General features: G+C 33.2%; 3 protein-coding genes across 5 annotated transcripts; 1 reads left to right on the top strand and 2 right to left on the bottom strand.

Moving 5' to 3' along the window:
• Positions 1–6,007: 6,007 nt before the first annotated feature.
• LOC137820724 (putative serine/threonine-protein kinase WNK7) lies at positions 6,008–9,442 on the bottom strand. Of its 3 annotated transcripts, XM_068624938.1 has the most exons (8): positions 9,187–9,442; positions 8,915–9,021; positions 8,782–8,819; positions 8,248–8,475; positions 7,931–8,151; positions 7,581–7,738; positions 7,057–7,501; positions 6,008–6,972 (listed from the first exon to the last, which is right to left on the bottom strand). In XM_068624938.1, exons 2-8 carry the CDS (start codon positions 9,014–9,016, stop codon positions 6,182–6,184), a joined length of 1,983 nt encoding a protein of 660 aa, XP_068481039.1. In that variant the 5' UTR covers positions 9,017–9,021; positions 9,187–9,442; the 3' UTR covers positions 6,008–6,181. The 3 variants fall into 3 exon arrangements, with proteins under 3 accessions (XP_068481039.1, XP_090151305.1, XP_068481042.1); XM_090295179.1 differs by lacking the exons at positions 7,581–7,738; positions 9,187–9,442 and having other exon boundaries at positions 8,915–9,003; XM_068624941.1 differs by lacking the exons at positions 8,915–9,021; positions 9,187–9,442 and having other exon boundaries at positions 7,931–8,172.
• A 905-nt stretch (positions 9,443–10,347) lies between these two features.
• On the bottom strand, positions 10,348–11,451 carry LOC137820725 (uncharacterized). The gene is made up of 3 exons (XM_068624942.1): positions 11,189–11,451; positions 11,021–11,109; positions 10,348–10,696 (listed from the first exon to the last, which is right to left on the bottom strand). The coding sequence occupies exons 1-3, from the start codon at positions 11,346–11,348 to the stop codon at positions 10,568–10,570; spliced, it is 378 nt and encodes a 125-aa protein (XP_068481043.1). The 5' UTR covers positions 11,349–11,451; the 3' UTR covers positions 10,348–10,567.
• A 500-nt stretch (positions 11,452–11,951) lies between these two features.
• Positions 11,952–15,898, top strand: LOC137820781 (TLD-domain containing nucleolar protein). Its single transcript, XM_068625022.1, has 7 exons — positions 11,952–12,364; positions 12,457–13,059; positions 14,150–14,334; positions 14,569–14,807; positions 14,918–15,117; positions 15,437–15,562; positions 15,656–15,898. Exons 1-7 carry the CDS (start codon positions 12,209–12,211, stop codon positions 15,752–15,754), a joined length of 1,608 nt encoding a protein of 535 aa, XP_068481123.1. The 5' UTR covers positions 11,952–12,208; the 3' UTR covers positions 15,755–15,898.
• Positions 15,899–16,145: the final 247 nt, after the last annotated feature.

The following is a 16,145-nucleotide window of genomic DNA, read 5'->3' as shown; positions in this document are numbered from 1 at the left end:
GAGTCTAACTATATCATTTGAACAGGTTCCAATGGTTAAAGTGTGATGCAACATATTGGAAATGGAAACTTTTTTTTCTTGGAAATGTACTGTTTGAGGAATCGTGAAAGCTAAAGTGTGATGCAACATATTGTAGTTTTCATGGCGTTGCGATTGCAATGCAATTGATGGGGTCTAGTCTTGGAATGGCCTGAAATAAGTGGGACTTGGAAGAGACCTTTATTTGTTGATGTATAGAGTTAAATACAAGTGCAGGGACGCAACCGTGCATACCCCCTCGATTGTCCTTGTTCTGTTTGAATCTTCCTTTTCAACTTTCTTGTAGGACCCTCAAATTAACTTCTGTTTGTTATTTGGTATCATGATTGCTGGATTGGCTCTCAGCTTCAATACAGTAACATTGCAGTATATGTGGTCTCATATGCAGCCCCAACTGTTTCCTTGTAGGCCACACCTTATTAAATTTCCAACTCCTTCCATGTTATGAGAAGAAAAATGGTGTGTTGAGGAAATGATAATGTCAAATGTGGCAGAGTCCAGTGTCATAAACGGTGACTGCTCAACTAAGAAATAGAGACACTTAAACAGTGCTTAATTGTGTGTGTAATAATCTGTCAGATACATGATCATTTTCAAGGTTTTTAGTTACATTCTTATGCTTAGATAAATAGATAACTTGTGTGTCAACTAATGAAATGTTACTTTGCTCTTAACTATTTGATTTGTAAGAAGAGCTTAGTGTGTTTGTTTTATCAGTCAGTTGAAGGGAGAGACATGTCATAGATTGAAACACAGTGTTAATTAGACAGATTGAAAGGTAGCTTTGTTATTGGTAGCTGAAGTTAGAATAAAGGAAAGAACCCCAAATGTATAAAAAAGAGGAGAAAGAAAAGGCTTTGCATTTTGCATGTGTTGCTGGGGACAGACAGAGAATATTGAGGCAGTGTGCCCCAAAGCATGGCCATCATCGTAGAAGGGTCTGAGAGGGAAGGCATTGACAGGCACTAGCACTAGTTGCACAGACACTACACACTAGTTTTTTTTAATGAAGCGCTGAGCTTAGATATGGTCCACCTCAAAGTTAGACATTGCATTTAATTATTATCCGCTTGATGTTAAAGTTAGACAATCCACTTTTCTTGTCCTTTTTAGTATCTCTTTAATCACTCCAACCTCAACTTCAGACTTCAGATAATGTATGTTCCTCAAATTCAACGTTTTCAAAATCACATTAACTCAATTAAGACACTTATCTAAGATTCAATAATTAAACTCTAACCAAACTAACATCAACAAAAACTAGATAAATGCACTCAAATAACATAAACTAATTAAATCACTGCAAGACTTTGTATAAGTATGCTTGGCTTTTCTCATCAGTTTTCACTGGTTTACCAGTTTCTAAGCCGATTCTTTGCAGTATGATTCAACATGGTTTAATTGGATCAAACACAGAATGTAGTTTTCAAAACATACACAAAAAGGGTATAAGCAGACTTCATAGTCTTTCAAAATAGTCTTTTTTTGTACAGAAGATATCATGGCAGAATGGCATTAATAAAATTAAAATACTGTGGTAAAGTAATTTTGTTGACGTAAGGACCTTGAAAGTATGAAAGAATGAACTTGGTTAGTAATAAGGTCTAGTTGAATAAATAGGAAGTGTAGGTATTGGCAAGGATGAACAGGAGAGATAGAGAAAGGTTGAGGTGAGAATGTACGTGAAGTTGGTAGTAGTTTAGTTACTGTAGAGGCACATTGACAAGGCAATGCAGTAGCCAGTAGCTCCTTTAATTAGGGGAATGGGTTGAGAGATAGAGAGATTGAGAGAGAGAGAAGTTGAAATACAAAAGGCACTATCATTGGCGTATGGACAAGTTTTTCCTGTATAGAAAGGGTCTAAAACTGTTCCTAGTTACTTAGCCGGGCCATTAATACGAAGTGGGACCAAAAGATTCACCTAACCACAAAATAGATGACATAATGTGATAGTAATATCATATACACCACTTTGCTTTGCTTTCTTTTCATTGGTATTCGATACTTCTTTTCCTTCAAAATATGATTTTTTCCCCATAATCTGTTTTCTTTCTTTTTCATTATAATAATCACTTTATCTCACAAGGGCCCGTCCCAAAAAGCTTCCCTCAGCCTTTCCAACTTTCTGCTTCCAACATTTGAAGAACCATCCGAATTCTTTTGACTCAATCTCTTTATTCTTCCCTCACTGCTTTTCCTCTCTGCCAAATTACACCCCACATGAACTCTCAAACCAAACCAACCCCTCAGCTCTGACACTCACACTCTTGCATTTAATTGCCCATGTTTCCTTCCTTTTCCACCTCATTTTCCTCACAATATAGACACCCCAACTTCACATCTTCACTCTTCAATCTTCACCATCTTGTCACTTTACACAATGGTTATACGTAGCAGGAGACATCAATTTCTATTGCTCTTGCTCATCTTGTTTCTCTGCACATTGGGACACTGTCATGGCTCAAGAACCACCAGCGTCTTCAAATTTAAGCCAAAGTCTCAGCAAAGAGGTCACTTTCTTGGGTTCTTGCCTAAACGGATGCCCATACCATACTCCTCTCCTTCAAAGAAACACAATGACATTGGCCTACAAAGTTGGAGATCACCCTAAAGACTAGTTTTTCTCAAAGGTGACTTTTGGATCATTATTTCAATTTTCTGTTGAAGCAAAAACTAATGTACATTGGGGGCATGGTGCAGTTTGATGACATGTTATTTTGATTCTGGGGATGTAATGGTATAAAGGGTATGTATGATCTGTTAGGTGAATTATTTAAAGGAGATAGTCGATGCTTAATCTCTTTATTTTTGGGGGTTACTTTTGGAGTGTATATCAGTCATTACAGACAATGATGAATGATGAAAAAGCTGCAGAATTTCCACATCAACGTTGTTTTTCTGTTGTATTATATACGATGATAAGAACATTTCCAGTACTTATACCTCAGTATATATGCATATACATATTACTGCACATGCATGCATTTGGTGTACTTCTTCCACAACTGTTCTTCTAAATCAGTATTCTGTGTAAACCTGTTGTTCTTCAAACGAACTGCAACACTAGTTTTCAATTTTTTGCTCAGAAGAAAGGATGATTGATTTGAAGCTTATTCATGTAAGTGATCAACTTTTTTACGCTAGTGGGTAGAACTTCACTGACACTGAATACCTACTGCGTTGAATTTACCTATGCAAGCAAGAATCTGATGCCACTGAATTCGGGCATGGTGATCTCAGTGTTATGTGATCTTGGTTGCGTGTATTACATTCTTTTAGATTTTTCACAGATAATTGTATGCATCAGTTATTTCTGAATTATGCAGTTCAATAATTCATCTAATACTTTCAGCAAGGAATGTAAGATATACAAAATAAAAATAATAAATTTATTTGTCGAAATAATTATAGTAGGAAAACAAAAAATTAAATATTATATTTTGAATATAACCAAGCACAAAGAACTTAATTAAAAAATATAAAAAAAACAGTATTTCAAGAACAACAGTAATGATGTAAATTAATATCCTTATAATGTATAGTATCTTGTAACTGAATGATAATATAAAATTATTTTATCCTATAAAAGCGCAGTCTAATTTTCCTATATTACTTGTTTATAAAAATAATATATTTGTGATAATTTTATTTAAATTATTTACTATAGCCTTCTATTTTTAATTTATTTTTTAATTAATTATGCTCAAATAAAAATATAATCAATCCAAAATCAATTGAGATACAAATGTAATGGACTCATAATTGTGTATTATAAACTAATAAATACAACATTTTCTCCATGTATAGTTAACCAAACAAAACTTTACTGTCTCTGTGCTTCCTTTTAAATGTTATTTTTGATAATATTAACTTTTTGAATAATTCATTTTCAGAATAAATTATTGAATAATTCAAATGAATTGATGCGAATTCTTTAAACATGCTTTTGTTTTTAATAACTAAAAAATTCACACACATTGCTAAGATGATGAGAATTGATTGGGGTTTCATTGGATTCCTTTGAAAAAGATATTGGGAGGGACATAAATGATAAATATAATAATTTTTTGTCCACCATTATATATGTTGCGGTGTTATTTTCATCATTAGAGTTCCATTTTAATTTGTGTGGTTTTGGGCAATAATCATAAATCAACTAATTGTAAACCCAAATGAACATGATTATTGAATCCATGAAAGATTATTTTCATAACATTGTTTTCACAATGACGCAATTATAAATCTTCAAATTAAATCAGATTTCAAATAGAAAAGCTTTTCTTTTATTTTTTGTTATCTTTTGGTTGAAGTCACATCTGCACGGTTGTATTACTCACTATTCAATTTTCATTTCCAAAAGCATCGTGCATTGTCCATCACCATTGTAGACACTAGATAGCTTTCTTATTTAGGGTCAATTCTCTGTACCAAAACACACAAATAGTAATCAAAACAATGATATCCAACTACAGCTACCTTTCAACTAAGCTCACCCCTCTTCTCTCATTACTCTTCCCATCCAAATTATATAAAAAACTTTTTCCTTTTTCATGTATAATAAAAAAATACCAGTATACAATCACTACAATAAATAAATTTAGAAACAAAAAATAATTATTCACTATATTAACTAACTTAAATACCAATTTAGAGACTAAAATATTATTTATATTTAAAATGGTTTCTATTATTAATAAAAATTTATAAAATAGTTTCTAAATTAGCTATCTACTAATATTTTAGATTTTAAATTAACTTTTAAAAGACTAATAGAGACTAATTTAAAATATAAAATAATAAGTAGCTAAAACTTTCATAACTAATAGTTAGATGCCAATTTAGAAATTATTTTATAATTTTTTATTAATAATAGAAATTACTTTAGATACTAATATTTTTTTAGTTTATAAAATAGTTTCTAATTTAATCAAATAGTATTATTGTGATTTTTAAAATTAGTTTCTATTTAATAATTTTTTTAATAAACCTTTGAAAGTTTCATTATCTTTTCATTGATTCATATTTCAGTAAACAAATATTTTTCCTTCTACTTTCAACAGTTGTAGTATAAAATAATTCAGTGTGTTGTCAACCAGTTTTTTTTTTTATATATATTAATCAGACTTTTTTTTTTATATATACTAAGATAAAATTTATGGAATCGAAATTTTTATGAATTGGATTTGGCCCATAACTGCAGCTGTATTTCAAAAATTGATGGCAATTGGTACTCATTGATTCTAAAACCTATGAGGCATGCTTTTCCCACGTTTTGTCGTTTAAAGGAAATGAATAATGATGTGTATCCTTTAGTTATGTATTATTTTGCTATGAACCTTGTTCAAACTCTCACTTTACTAAAATATTTAATTCGATTTGGGGTGTTGGAAAATGACTTATTTAATTGGTGATTATTAATATTAGAATAATTCCAATGCAAATTATTTAGGCATTTCTTAGAAGTAGGAACCAGTTATTAGTTAGTTGGAAATATCATTTGGTAGTTATGGTGTTTTTAGTGTGAAAATAGTATTATACTTGTAATATAATAATAGTAATGATATAAAAATATTAAAAAAAGTTAAACAATCTTCCCACAATGAATTACTTTTAACCCGTTAATATTTTTAGTTGTGTTTGTATCTGTTCAATCAACATTATTATTCCAACTTTAGTAAGGTTGCAATAAAATGTGAAATTCATTTTATACACTGAAATGGTTAAAATAATATTTTCTATTAAATACATTTTATAATATAGATAAATATAGAAAAAGATGTGAGCAGAATATATTCCATTATTGTATTTGATGAATGTCATCTGTAGCATTATATAAACAAATATTTTTTTCACTGCTTTTACAGTAATGATAACATGAAATTAATCAACCACTCCTTCAATTGGGTTGGGTTAGTTTGAAATACTCGAGATTTACTTTGATAGCAAGCATTTCTAGCAAGTGTTAACATGATATTAAAATTCGTTTTTAATAGATTTTTTCAATGAAAATTCCTTGCTACAATGACTAATAAGAGAACCCTTTTTCATCCATATCCCACTACTTACAATTGCTACTTACAAGGATATGGATAAAGGAAGACACACTAATAGTAATTACTACATGTTAGAAAAGTGAAAGTGATTATTTGAAGTTTGCCAATTTTTGTGACAACTTCCTCCTAGCCTCAGAGATGGCCTGATATCTTCTTTTTGATAAATCTTTAATTGCTTCTTGATATTGTTGTTCAATCATTTCTAACTCTGTTCTCAACTCATCCTCAGGTTCATACAAGGAGGGAGCACTACGGCAATATAATAATTTCATCCTACCATAGCTTTCCACACGTGGAAAACTCCTAAATTCAGACGAAGCCTCGAATTCAGATGCAAGTGAGCTTTGACTATTAACTTTGTGCAAGTCAAAGTCTGTAAATCCTGATTTAGCAGACATGAAAGAAACTGTAGAAAAATGCTTATCATTGAAGTCAGATGTTGCACAAGTTTGTGACGTCTCAGAACAAGAGTCGTCTATCTTTGCCTCTCCTTGAATGATAATGCTTGTATTAGTTAAAACCTTGTCAGAAACGACATTATCTTTGTTCTCCTTATCTGATGATGTTCTACGTGAGGTTGCGAGACCAGCAGGTCCAGTCACAATTTGGATAGAATCTCTTGAGCTTTGGGTGTGTTTTGTTAACTCAAAGTCTTTTTGTTGACTTGAATGAGATAATTTACCATTAGAAGAAACTAAATGATCAATTGCTACACAAGGTTTCCAATCAGGAAGCAAAGTGGTCAGTAATAGATCGATCAACTCTGCTATGAATTTAACATTCTGTTCAGCCAGTTCAAGTTGCTCAACCATTTCTCTGGAAACTGAAATGGCAGTATCACTGTTGATGTAGAATACGAAATGGATATTTCTTGCGCGCCCTGCATTTTTTTTTTCCAGATAACTTAACTTGCAACCAATAAATTCCAAACATGCTTATTAAGAGAACTGTAAGTTAAACTAACCACTTTGATCAGCTATGCGGAGGACTAGTGACACAGACTTTTGATCATTTTGTTCACCTTTTAGAAAAAATATGTCACCTTCCTTTAACCTTCTTATCTCAACACATGGTAAAGGCAAAACATCATCAACAGAATCAACAGAATTATACAGTAAAGTGGTTAGTGGTAGCTCAGTGGCATCACCAAGATCCATTGAAATGGATCTAATACGCGTACTAGCAGGGCCTTCTGACATAAGACAACGATTTTCAAAGGCTCCATATTTAGGAAGAACGATATCTGGTAATGGTAGACGACGATTCTTCATTGACCCACTCACTTGCAGAAAATGGTCCATCAAAAGCTCTTTCGCTGACAATCTTTGAGACGCTGGGACAAGACATTTCTCAATAAATGATTTTACTTCTGCATTTTTGAGTTTGGAAAGAGCAACAGGCTTTATGCCCTGCAATATTAAATATTATATGACCATGGATCCAAATAATTGCTTAAAGAAAAAGTACATTGTCAATAAGAGTACGCACAGATGAAACTTTCTTGTATATCTGAGCTGAGTTTCTACATTCACTGTAAGGATATGCAGACGTAACCAACTCAAGCATGCACATCCCAAAAGAATATATGTCGACTAATTCATTATAATGTTCATCATACAGTTCAGGTGCCATGAACTCCGGGGTTCCTACTAGGATTACATATGTGTAAATATAATTGGAGTAGAAATCAAATGAAAATGAGGCAAAGAAGTCAGAAGAAATCTTTCAGTAGTATTTTTTTTACGTATAAAATAATTAAATTCTTGATCATGTTTTAACAATACAAAGGATGGAAAATGAACCAAAAAAAGAAAATGCAACAAAACAGAAGAACATACCAATTACACTCTTGGCATTAGTTTGTTTTAATAGAGTTGCCAACCCTAGATCTCCAATTTTAACTTCTCCTCGGTGACCATTTATAAATATATTATCGCACTTCAGGTCCCTGTGCATAATAGGTGGGTTGTGACTGTGAAGATAGTTTAAACCATTTAAAATTTGCCTGGCCCATCCTTTAACTGCCTTCATGTCAACCTTCCTGTGTTTCTTGCTGTACCTAAATCATACATCAAATCCACTAACCAAAAGGTTGATGTCATAAAAGAAGGAAATAAATAAAAAGAAAAACATTTATATAGGATAGTGAACACACTGTCTGAGGTTCCCTGAGGTGAATAACTCAGTAATCAAGTTCATAGTCCTGTGCTTGTCATCAATCCAAGAATTATGGAAAGTCAAAATGTTATCGTGCTTTAGTGACTTCAAGAGATGCACTTCTGAGTACAACCTATCTGGGCCACCAGGTGACTGTAATACCTCATCAATATGAATTTGGCTCCATGCAACTTCAAGTCCATTAATTTCATCAAATGCCTTGTAACTAATTAATTATAAATAAAGGAAAATATGCATATCTTGAAACAAATTTAACTCTAACAAAAAAATCGAGACCCAAAGAATTTAGAACCTTATGTAAACTACCCAATCATGCACCATTAGACCGACCCTAATGGAAAATGTCATACACTATGTTCTATAAATTGAGCAGGGCATTCAATATGTCTTTCAATTTTACAGACAAAAAATAGTAAGCCTTAAAGCGAAAGAATTAGATTACCAGTGAAGTTCTTCTATAAGAACCGAACTAATAAAAAAACATTATTAAAATCATAAAAACAAAGGATACACAGTCTTGAAAGCTCCTTGACCGATAACGTCTTTATACTGTTATGAATATAGAAAACAACACCAGTTTAATCCATTGTTAAATTTTCTAGGGAGGAAGTAAGAAAAAAAAATCTCACAATTACATTTCATACCCTAATGTAGCGATTAGTAGGATCAGTTTCAACAATATTGGGATCAGGAGGCTCTAGAAGGCCTGCACCCTCCTCCGAGCTTTCTGTTCCTACCAAAGTCATCTATACTGTTTCAAAAATAGTTGGAATCAAAATTATCAATGAGCAGTTTTTAAGCATCGTGCTAAAAAGTTGAAAAACCCAAATAATATAGGTATGCGTTAGTTGAGGCTAATCAGATAAAGAAATTAATGCATGTTTTTTTGGTGAATTAAGGAATGAATACAATGTACCTTGGAACAACAGGAGCTTCTAAGCTTAGCCTCTCCGGAGGAATTCCATAGAATTTAGAGAGAGAAAAGGACATCAGAGAGAGAATGGAACCCAAATGCAAAGAAATAGAGGGGGAAGCGAGAATGAAACCAAAATGCATAGGATGAAATTGTGTCAATGAATCGCATGCCACAACTTTGTCTTCCAACACAAACACCTATCTCTTCTCTTTCTCTCTCTCACTAAAAACAGCCAAAATTAATTTGCAAGACACCCGTTTCAAATGCCACCCCTATTTATGCTTTATCCTTCTCTCACCAACAAATATTCCTCTGCTTTCCTCAATCATCATTCCCTTCTCCTAATTGTTATTCACCTATAGTAATTCTAATCCTCATTACTAATTATTTCACCACAAATATTTGTTGCCTATATTTTTCAAACTCTAGACAAATTCCCGATCTATACTTGTGCCCATCATGTATCTGTTTTTCAGTAAAAAGTGTTATTGCTACTTCCGTAAATCGAGAAGACGACAAATTTTGTAGAAAATAAAGTCTTCTTTATTTTATCGTTGACAAATTAATTTTCAGATTTTTTTTAATGAAAATTTAAACATACAATATAAACTAATTCAACTTCAATCAAATTTAAACATTCAAAATTCATTTAATTCAAATTAATTATAATAAACCAAACGAAGAGTATCACTCGTTAAATAATTCTTATTGAAAAAATAAAACAAGTCTGTCGGGATGAAAGTGAATGGTGAGGAAAAACTAACAATAAAATAAATAGAAAGAAATATTATTTTTATACTTTGGCATAGGTATTACTTGACTTAATTACATTTGACTTTTGATTGGATTGGTAGTAATATAGAGAGGAAAAAACACAAAAATAAATAAGGATAGAAATCGGATGAATATATATAATAAAAGATGAATAAAAAAAAGAAAAAGAAAAGAGTAAAAACTTTTCTTTACAATTGTTTCAAATTAATGAAAAAGAGGGTAATAGATAATAAATAAACTATGAAAACATTTTAACATTAATTAAAAATTGTTTATGCTGTACACATTAATTAAGTTTTAAACCTGCATCCTCAACTACATTTATGCTTTGTTGGATTAAGAAGTGGAATTGGGGAACCTCACACACACTCATGAAGCTAACAAACATTCAGGAAATTGGAATCAATAGAAGAATTGAATCCAAACATTCAATCCATCAAGTTGTCATAGTATACATTGCAGTACGCACTATGAAGCCAAAATAAAACAAATACAACGTTCTTCACTGCAACACTACCAATATATTAGTCTTCTAACAGAAAATAGATAAATACTAACATCAAGATGCTCCTCATCACTGAAAAACATGTTTTATCTTACTTCATGACTACTGCTTCGAGACTTTATCCAAAGCATCAAAAACATACTGCTGAGTTACATCTTCCACGATGACCGTTTTATCTCTCGACTTAGAACCTGTGCCTAGAGAGACTTGTCTTCGTTTCACACCTAAAACCTGTATAAATTATATTAAACTTCAATTATTCATACATCTTTATAATTAAATAAAATAATTATTTTACTCTTAATACTTAAAAACTTGTTTTTTTTTCTATACATATTTTAATCTGAAAAATTAAAATGGAATATGAAGAGATTAAAAAAATTTAAAAAAATAATAATATACATAAATATTAATAAAAAATGTTTGAAATGTAGACTAAATTTTGTTTGGTATCTATAGACACTAAATATATGCAATTACACCTTCTTCTGATCGCCAAAACATGGATTGAATATAATGCAAACAAAAATGTTACACTCAGAAATCGGAACTTACAGAACTGAAGAAATCGAGAAGAGCCGCATTTGCTTCGCCATCCCTGGCAGGAGCGTCAATTTGCACTCCCACCGCTTCATCGCTAATATCTAATTATTGAAAAAAATCAAAATCGTATATATTAACTAAAATCAAAGAAACGCCAGAGAGATTGAGATTGAGACAGACCGGTTACGGATGCAGATTTGGAGCCAGGTTTGGCGTGGATGGTTACCGCGACGGAGGAAGGAGGCACGCAGCGAATACAAGACGGAAAATCGTTAGGTTTCTCCGTCGGCGGCGTTACCCTAGGCTCCGCCTTTGCTTTTCCCCTCTTCGCCGGCGGCATAATTTATAACGACGCCTTTTCGTTGCGTACAAGGGACGCCGTCGTTCTCTTCTTAATTTTATGATCCGTGAGAGTACCGATTTTAAGAAACAGTTCGCTGCATGGATTAAAAAGTTAATAATTTATATATAAATTATAACACGCACTTTATTGTTTTAATCTTATACATAAAAAATAATTAATTTTTTCCAATAATATTATCATACATATTTTTTCCAGTGGGTTATTAAATTTATGGAAATTTCTTTAACAAGAGAAAAAAAAAAGTCATTATCTGATCAGAATTATTACATTCTCGATTACCATTGGATCTTTTTTTCATCACTGGATTTTTTTTCATCACTGGATCTTTTAGTAATTTTGATGAACTATTTATATTCTAATATTGATAGTTATATTATTACCTACCATTGCTTAATCTAGCTTCATCTAATATATTTTTTAAGAGGACTAAGACACAATAAATTATATTAAAAAAATATTCAACTTTTATGCCTTAAAAAGAAAGAGATAAATAGATAAATATTAAAGAATGAAATAAAATATTACAAACGAAATGACTATGCACGTTATGTTATTTGGTTTGGGACAGATCAGCACTCTAAACAAAATAGTGTGAACAAAGTCATACAGTATACAAGAGTTCTTCTTATATTAAAATTAAGGCAAAAAGTGAAAACTGTAAAGGAAAGACAAGTGTAAGGATTAAATTAATAATTGAACTAATTCAAAATTATTAACACTAATCGTCACCCCATGCTATTTAAATCTTGATTAATCTTTCCAATTATTTGGACAAGAAACTGCCAGAACATAACAGAAACCCAATCCGATCTTTGCGACGCGACGCGACGCCAGGGATGGGAGCGTCCACTTCATCGGAGCCGAGGGTTTCGGCGGAACAGAATGAGGCGGAGTCCGTCGCAGCCTCTACTGGAGCTCTTCCAATGCTTCAGAATGCTTTCTCCAAGCTCGCCAATCCACAAACAAACGCTGTTCCTTTGGAAAATTTACAGGTACTACTCGAAACGCATACAACCTTCTCGTTCTGGATCGTAGTTATTTTTGTTCTTTTTTAATTGATGACTTGTAAGCTCGTTGTGTTCAGCAACGCTTTAGTTTCGCTGGAGAAGGTCGAAGTTGTTCCGGAAGCAACGTGCCAGATTCGTTAACGGTGATGTTGGATCACCTAGGCTCAATCCTAGTGGATCAATTTTTTGTTCCCGATAAAGGGGGAATAAACTGGGTTGAATTTGTTAAGAGTTACAACAAGTGCTGTGCGAGGGTGTCATCGTCGGTTTCGCTAAACATGCTCTTGAGAGTGTTCGTGGCTGTCTCAGAAAGTGCTAATGTACCTATTCATTTGGAGTTTGAATCAGGGGATACTGATTGTAAGATTAACGGCCACCTTCTTCCTAGTGACGTGTTTTTGCTTCTTGCCCTGTGCTGGGTTATGTCGTGGGGTTCTAGGAACTTGAAGGGGGAAGGGAATCTAAGCCTGCCGGATCTGAATCATTTGGTGTTGTCGGTGATCACATCGTGTGGTCAAGTTGAGGGTGGTTTGGATGTGTGGGACCGTGATATCTCGAGCTTGGAGGCCCAGCTTCCTGCTGGGAAGTTCGTAACGTGGGTTATGAATACCGTGCCCTGCCTCCCCGATTGCCTGAGACTGTATTTTAATGCTAGACTTCAAATAGCAGCAACTGATGGGGTAAGTTTTGTGTCTATATTCACTGGCTTCAGTGATCATTGTGATTTTTTGTTTTATAATTACCACTTTCGGTTAAGTTTTGTTGATTTCTTTACTCCATGAGACATGACTAGTATCTGCCACTCTGGGTTGATTACATTCTTAGGAATGGCTTCTTGTTTATTTGTGCTGTAAGTCTGCTTTGTCTACAAGTTAAACTCATTTTTTGCCTTATCGTGCCTGTGTTTGGATTTTTCAAAAATTCAAGTATTTTGTTTTTTAGTGTAATTGACAGCGCGGGTGAAATTTATCATTTTGAACCAAACAGAGGCTTGTTCCACCTTCCTACTTTTTTGTTTCAATGTATTGGAATTTAAGTAATTTTTTATTCTGTTTTCTTCTTGAGAATAAATGAAACTCAACTGTGTTGCCATTGAATAATTTAACAAAATTAAGCATTTTTCCTTATAACTTCACTGCTGGTATCTCTTCTGGCATGGCAAAAGTTCCACATACTAGTTGAAGAATATTAAGTAATTTTTTATTCTGTTTTCTTCTTGAAAATAAATGAAACTCAACTGTGTTGCCATTGAATGATTTAACAAAATTAAGCATTTTTTCTTATAACTTCACTGCTGGTATCTCTTCTGGTATGGCAAAAGTTCCACATATTGAAGTACATTTCTAATTGATTTTTCCTTGTAAGTTCAGTTCTGTTTTTAGCTGATTAATAATTAATACAATGTTCTAAAGAATTATACGACATTGTTCTACTGTCTGAGTGCTGAGAATTCTTAGGTTCGTAATCTCTGGTACACTTATTATTCATTTATCATGTGCCGAGAGAAGAACAATGTAATTGTCAAATTATTTCGCATTTTCATTGTTATTATTATACAGATTCCTTTTGTCATTGCCAATTTGTTTTTAGTTAAATAATATTCTATATTTCTTATCATATTATAAACTGAAACAAGTGGGGAAAGCACTCTTTTTTATGTAGTCCGAGAAAAATATGCTGCATGTTAACCAGAGGGATATATCCCTCTGGTTAACACTGCATATGGTTCCTAGGTGTTGTAATATCAACAATTCTTTGACTGAATGGCAGGTTGAATTGGCACCCTCTGATTCCTCCTCTGTTGGAGTTATTTCATCAATAGCTGCACATGATTATCTTTTGACCCAAGGAAGGGCATGGGCAATTTCTATCACCAACAAAAGTAGAGTAAATGAAGAGATTTCTGGCGCATTTATAAGCAATGGAGGTGGAATGGGTGATAAACTTGTTTATAGGTTTGCATCACTGACCCTCAATCCTATTGTGCTTTAATAGTCTTGGACACTACTCAATTTTTTTTTCCTTTTTAGTTAAAATGAGGGGAAAGGTTTCTTGGTCATCTATTATGATGCTTTCCTAGATTTTTGTCTATTGACATACACTTTGCACTGCAACTTTCGGAATTTCGTTCAGACTTACCAGTTGGAAACGGAAATATCTGTTGACATCAAACATCTATTCTGTTATAGGTCATCCACTCATGGAAGAGGCCTTGGCAGATTTTGGTCCCGTGTTGAAGGTTACAAAGGTCCTTTGTTAATTTTGATATCTGCAAGTTCAGGTGAACCTCATGAAGGAAATTCTGTTGATAGGAAATGGGTTATAGGGGTTCTTACAGATCAAGCTTTTGAAAGTAAAGATATCTTCTATGGAAACTCTGGATGTTTATATTCTATTGACCCAGTGTTTCATGTGTTTCCACCTATTGGTAGGTATTAGGCGTGACAATGTTCCCTTTCCTGTTTCCTCTCTTTTGGTGGGGATTGTCATCAGATTTTGTGAAACCATGAAACCAATTATGTATGTTACTACTGACAGGTAAGGAAAAGAATTTTGTTTATAGCCACTTGCATCCTACTGGTAAAGTTTACCAACCGCACCCAAAGCCAGTTGGTCTTGCATTTGGAGGAACTCTAGGAAATGAGAGAATATTTATAGATGAAGATTTTTCAAAAGTGACTGTTCGCCATCATTCTGTTGACAAAACTTACCGCAGTGGATCCCTCCTTCCGGATCAGGTATAAACTGTGTGATTATAAAACATGTAGCCCTGTATTGTTTTATGCATGCATAAAAAATTGCTGAATCTGTTTGTTCTCTGATGTAAACATTTTTGAAGTCATCCTAAAACAACTAGTCATCTTATGAACACTTCCATGCTGGCATGCTGTGATATTTCCTATCATTATATATATAATGACAGTGCATTCTATATTTGGGTGATGTTAAAATTCAGACACATTTTGAGAGTTTTGGTTAACAGAATCATGGCCATTGACCAATAACAAACTGAACTTGACGATTCCATGTATGAGCTGTTGTTGGCTTATGTTCCAGGGTTTCCTACCCGTTGAGGGCATCATTTCAGTAGTTGAAGTTTGGGGACTTGGAGGGAAAGCAGCGAAGCAAGTGCAGGATTCTTTCAAAAAGAGAGAAGAACTTTTCACCGAGCAAAGAAGAAAAGTATGTTACCCTATATCGTTGTCCGATTAGTTGTTACAAATATTAACTTTTATAAATCAAACAGCAATAATATTTTATCATTATATTGTGTAGGTTGACTTGAAGACCTTTGCAAATTGGGAGGATTCACCTGAGAAAATGATGATGGACATGATGTCGGATCCAAATGCTGTTCGAAGGGAAGACCGCTGAGTTATATCATTAATGTGGCATTGCATTGGAATGAATTTCATGCTTTGTGTTGTGAATGATCATTATTCTTCAGGCATGTGATCCTTAAGTGACTGTACATAACACAAAAAAGGTGTATATTAAAAATTATATGGGGTTTATGTATGTTTACTGTTTCGTCCTCGAATGGGATAGAGGTATTGCATTAGGAGAGTGACTGTTATGATAAACGATATTAATACAGAAAGGTTTCGAGAGGTTGAATTGAACATGAGAAAGAGAGTTTTACAGAATATCCAAAAGCTACGTACAACCAGAAAAAAACCATCTTATAAAGCATTCCTGAACAGAAATAGCTGACAACACATAACTACTAACAAAATATTTACAACAATGCCCTTCTCTTAACCCT

Source organism: Phaseolus vulgaris, chromosome 9, assembly GCF_051622355.1.
Source record: "Phaseolus vulgaris cultivar YP4 chromosome 9, ASM5162235v1, whole genome shotgun sequence".
Taxonomy (NCBI): Eukaryota; Viridiplantae; Streptophyta; class Magnoliopsida; order Fabales; family Fabaceae; genus Phaseolus; species Phaseolus vulgaris.
Note: the sequence above shows the minus strand (reverse complement) of the source record. Positions and strands in the feature narration are given on the sequence as shown.